This window comes from Teleopsis dalmanni, chromosome 1 (assembly GCF_002237135.1).
Source record: "Teleopsis dalmanni isolate 2A chromosome 1, ASM223713v2, whole genome shotgun sequence".
In the NCBI taxonomy this organism is placed as follows: Eukaryota; Metazoa; Arthropoda; class Insecta; order Diptera; family Diopsidae; genus Teleopsis; species Teleopsis dalmanni.
The window spans coordinates 99,996,787-100,002,128 of record NC_051846.1 but is presented as its reverse complement, the minus strand read 5'-3'; the positions used below and the strand labels follow the sequence as shown (position 1 = coordinate 100,002,128).

The window sequence follows — 5,342 nt, the reverse complement described above, 5'->3', positions numbered from 1 at the left end:
AGTGCGTACGAGCAAACTAAGCAAATCGCAGGTTTCTCCGATTATGAATGTCTAATGCGCTTACAGAGGTGCCTCATTGGTAAAGCGCGCGATGTAGTACGCAATATGTTGGTGTTGCCTAATATGGTTGGAGAAATAATAAACACTCTTCGTATATATTTTGGACGACCAGAAATTATTCTAAATAAATTAATTGAGAAAATGCGTCAGTTACCGCCTCCAAGGGGTAGGCTGGGCGATTTAATTGACTTTGCAGTCAACATTAATAATGTAGTTGCAACAATTGAGGCATGTAAGCTGAATAGTTATTTTAATAATCCACTCTTATTACATGAGTTAATAAGTAAATTAACTGAAGATATGAAGCTCAAATGGGCACTACATTCAGCATCAATAGCCGAACCTACACTTCGCGATTTTTCAGCGTGGCTCTCATCTTTAGCAAATGCGGCAAGTAGAGTAGCTACACCTTCTTTTTTAGATAAACCACTAAAAAAGGAAGGACGAGTGCACGTACATCAGACAGCTGAAATGACAACCACGGCAGTTAGGTGTTACATTTGTGGCGGCGGACATAAAATAATGGAATGTGAAATATTCAAGAACGAGCCTACCAATCAACGCTGGCGCATTGTCAAGGAAAAGAAGCTGTGCTGACAATGCTTAGGCGAGCATAGGCGTCGCTGTTTCAATAATAAAGTGTGTGGCATTGATGGCTGCAATGCACGACACCACCCCATGCTGCATTCTCGGATAGACAAATCTACGCCAGCATTATCTTCTACAGCTAACAATGTTTCATCGGATATAGTAGAACAAATAAGTTTAAGTCCATACTCAAACAAAGCGTTACTCAACAACCATAATTCATCAGTGAATAAAAACTGTTCATATTGCCGAATTCTTCCAGTTACTTTATATGGCACCAGAAGAACTATTAACACATATGCATTGATGGACGATGGGTCAAGACTAACGCTTATTGAAGCAAGTCTAGCCGATGAATTGGGAAACGATGGTATCCAGGATGCGCTATGCATTAATTGGACAGGTAATATCAGTCGACAGGAAAATAACTCAAAAAGGCTCAACTTACAAATTTCTGCCAATGCTCCTCAAGCTAAAAAATTCCCATTGAAAAATGTCCGCACAGTAAGCAACTTACGCATGTCAGCAGAATCTTTTGCAGCTGATAAAATAAAACAATGGTATCCGCATTTAGATGGCTTGCCTCTAGCAAGTTATACAAATGCTGTCCCCATGCTGATTATCGGCGTAAATAATCCAAATTTAATTTCAGCACTTAAGGTGAGGGAGGGTGGCTGGCAAGAACCCGTGGCGGTGAAAACACGTCTTGGTTGGACAGTTTTTGGTGGTGGTGAATTAAACCACCGTAACAACTTAAACCTACACAAATGTAGCTGTGGACAAGAAGCTGATAGGGAGCTTCATGAGTTAGTAAAGACATTTATAGTAAACGAGAATGTCGCGGTGGCTACCCCAAAAGCAGAATTACTTTCAGTTGAGGATCAGCGAGCAGAGGAAATAATGCGCAAGTGCCAGTTACGCGGAAACCGCTACGTTGTCAATTTGCCATGGAACACCGATACGGTCGAATTGCCAAATAGCTTGCCGATGGCATTACGTCGAGCGGAGTGCTTACGTCGAAAAATGCATGGGGACCCTGAATTGTGTCAAAAGCTAAAGGAACAAATCACTACTTTAGTCAGCAAGGGCTACGCAACTGAGTTGCCACCAGAAGCAATTAACGAGCGAGGTGGGAAGATTTGGTATTTACCAATTTTTATTGTGCGCAATCTACTTAAACCGAAAAAGCATAGATTAGTTTGGGATGCTGCAGCCAAAGCTGAAGGAGTGTCACTAAACGATTTTTTGCTGAAGGGTCCGGATATGCTGCGACCACTTATAAACATATTATTAAATTTTCGTATAGGAAGAATAGCTGTCTGTGGTGACATTGCTGAAATGTTTCATCGAATTCTAGTACAAGAAGCAGATACTGATGCTCAGAGATTTTTATGGTTCAGCGAGACATTTAAAAATATTTGCGTTTATAAATTAAATGTAGTTAGCTTTGGTGCGCGATGTTCACCATATATAGCGCATTTTATTCGAAACCTGAACGCAGAAAGATTTATAGCTGAAAATCCTAGAGCAGTGTACGCTATTAAAAACAATCATTACGTGGATGACTTTATAGATTCAACAAATTCCATTGAACAAGCAATAGCATTAGCCGAGGCAGTTCGCAACATACATGAACGAGGTGGTTTCCATATGAGAAGTTGGACAAATAATGCACCAGAAGTTTTAGCTGCGTTAAACGAAAATAGTGAACAGACGGGTAAGTCGTTTGATAATAATATCGACACACTTCCGATCGAAAAAATTCTCGGCATGTATTGGGACCCGAAGTCAGATTGCTTTAAATTGTTTTAAAATTCGTTCGTTTACGTCGTAATGTTTTTGCAGATGAAATTGTACCCACTAAAAGAGAAGTACTTCAAATTTTAATGTCCATTTTTGATCCATTGGGACTGGCAGCTTGCCTCACATCATATTTAAAAATACTTATTCAGGATATTTGGAGAAGCGGAATCGACTGGGATCAACCACTGGTACCCGATCTTATGGGCAAGTGGTTAGCTTGGGTTACCTGCATGCCTATTTTTGCTAATATTTCTGTACCCCGTTGTTATTCACCATACATAACAGAAAGTTTATGTGATGTACAAATTCATACATTCGTAGATGCGAGTGAGTTTGCTTATGCAGCTGTATCATACTTCCGCATTAAAGATAAATATGGGGTAAGTACGAGGATCATAGCAGCAAAAACCAAAGTCGCTCCAATGCGACCGATGTCTATTCCAAGAATGGAGCTACAAGCTGCTGTAATTGGCACACGGCTTATGAATACAATATGTAAAGTACACACATTTGATATTAAAAAGCGTTTCATTTGGAGCGATTCCAAAACGGTGCTAAAGTGGTTGCGTGGTGATCCACGTCAATTTCAACAATTCGTAATGTTTCACATTGCAGAAATTCAAGAAGCATCAACCGTGGAAGAGTGGAGATGGGTACCCACGAAATTAAATACTGCAGACAGTGCAACGAAAACAAAACAAAGTTCCGAATATGTGCAGCGGTGGGTCGAAGGACCAGAATTTTTGCTACAAGACGAGGATAAATGGCCAACTGAAGTGGACTTAGGTCCGATGGAGACCAGTGAAACTCGTGCAAAATTTTTATATCATCACGAGACACAACCATGTTTCAATTATGAATATTTTTCATCCTGGATCAAGTTGTATCGTGTAGTTGCAAATTGGCTACTCTACATTGGGAAACTAAAGGCTCGTTGTGGCGGTTTCAATGCTACAAACGTTATTTTGACTGTTCAACATATTGAGCGCGCGAAGCTCTTAATATACAAAAGCGTGCAACAGGAACTACTTGAAGATTGGTCGACACTGAAAATGGGGAGAATAATAGAAAGGAACAGTCCGTTATATAGGTTGCAGGTGTATATGGATAACAATGAGCTCATAAGAGTAAAAAACAGAGCGAGTAACTTTACGAATGAGTGTAAACCTCAAACTGATTTTATTTTCTTACCGCCAAAACATAGAGTATCGTACCTTATATGTGCGCACTATCATGAACGATTTTATCACATCCAACATGAAACTGCTTTAAATGAGGTCAGACAATTGTATTTCATACCAAAATTGAGACCATTATTCAAATCGATGCGACGAAACTGCAACGTATGTAAAATTTCATCGGCAATACCTCAAGCGCCGCAAATGGCCTTACTTCCCCCAGCACGACTAGCAGCTTTTCAACGTCCATTTACTCATGTGGGTATTGATTATTTTGGACCAATGGTGGTTATTGAGAATCGCAAAGCACTGAAAAGGTGGGGTGTTATAATAACTTGTTTGACTATCAGAGCCGTTCACATCGAAATCGCCCATAGTCTTAGTACTGACTCATGCCTAATGTGTTTAAGAAATTTTATTGCCAGACGAGGAGAACCTATCACCATCTACAGCGATAATGCAACGAATTTTCACGGTGTCGAGAACGTTTTAAGAAAGGAGTTAAAGAACATTGATTCCTCGGTTATGCAACACAAGCTAGCTCATCAAGGAATAGACTGGAAATTTAATCCACCGGCAGCACCACATATGGGAGGAGCGTGGGAGCGACTGATAAGAACAATTAAGACAGTGCTGTATCAAATTTCGCCATCTCAACGTTTTACGGATGAAAGTTTACGTACTGCATTACTTGAAGTTGAAATGATCATCAACTCGCGTCCTTTAACCTACGTGTCACTCGATAGTGAAGATGAGGATCCAATAACTCCAAACCATTTCTTGTTGGGGAGCGCTAATGGTTTGAAACTATTTTGTGATGCTAAGAGAATCGATCCAAAGATGTGCCTGCTACAATCTGAGATGTTTGCAAATCAATTTTGGCGACGATGGGTGCGTGAGATACTTCCGACATTAACGCGTCGCGGCAAATGGTTCAATAAAGTGAAACCCATTACGGTAGGAGACGTTGTGCTGATAGTTGATGAAACGGCTAAGAGAAATACTTGGGTAAAAGGCATAGTTATCGAGACAACTGTAGCGAAAGATGGCCAAGTAAGACGAGCTAAGGTCAAAACAACAAAAGGCTTTTTGGAGCGCCCTGCCGTAAAGCTGGCCATTCTGGATATCGGCAAAGTTGACGCAAACGACATTGGGGTCGCCTGCGGGGAGGAGAATGTTGCCGAAAATTGCTAATAATTTAAAAACCTTTGTCTGGCAATCATGACAAACAGCTGACTTGGAGACTTCGAAATTTTTAGTAACATTTCCGTTTTTCATTTTCTCTCTTTTCTTGTTTGTGATTGCTAGACAAAGGTAAGTAAATTTTAGTTTAATTTTTCAATCGTAATATTTTATTGTAATCATTAATCATGTTACAGATTTTTTAAGCGCAAAATAAAGAGTGCTATTTAAAATTGTCAAAAGTGCATTTATATACTTATTTTTACAACACGGGCATTATAAGAGTTGGTGGACGTTTGGATGCAGCCCATAAGAAATACATGTACTGTGGTTCACAGCCTCTCCTAGCTAACATCCGTCAGCGATACTGGCTAATTAAAGGCAAATTGATGGCAAGATCAGTAGTGCAACATTGTGTACGTTGCCAGACCACGGTTTTATGAACAACTTATGGATAATTTGCCAGTGACAATAGTACAACCTGGGCGACCATTCCTCACCACTGGAGTGGACTTTAGTGGACCTTTTTGG

At 40.1% G+C, this 5,342-nt stretch overlaps 1 protein-coding gene across 1 annotated transcript; it reads left to right on the top strand.

Moving 5' to 3' along the window:
• The first annotated feature begins 738 nt into the window (after positions 1-738).
• On the top strand, positions 739-4,823 carry LOC119662292. The gene is made up of 2 exons (XM_038071887.1): positions 739-2,365; positions 2,494-4,823. The coding sequence occupies exons 1-2, from the start codon at positions 739-741 to the stop codon at positions 4,821-4,823; spliced, it is 3,957 nt and encodes a 1,318-aa protein (XP_037927815.1).
• Positions 4,824-5,342: the final 519 nt, after the last annotated feature.

Bases quoted from the DNA above. Each gene is read 5' to 3' on its own strand.
- LOC119662292 (XM_038071887.1), top strand. From the start codon at position 739: ATGCTGCATTCTCGGATAGACAAATCTACGCCAGCATTATCTTCTACA. The intron at 2,366-2,493 runs GTAAGTCGTTTG...ATGTTTTTGCAG, and splicing joins CGAAAATAGTGAACAGACGG to ATGAAATTGTACCCACTAAA.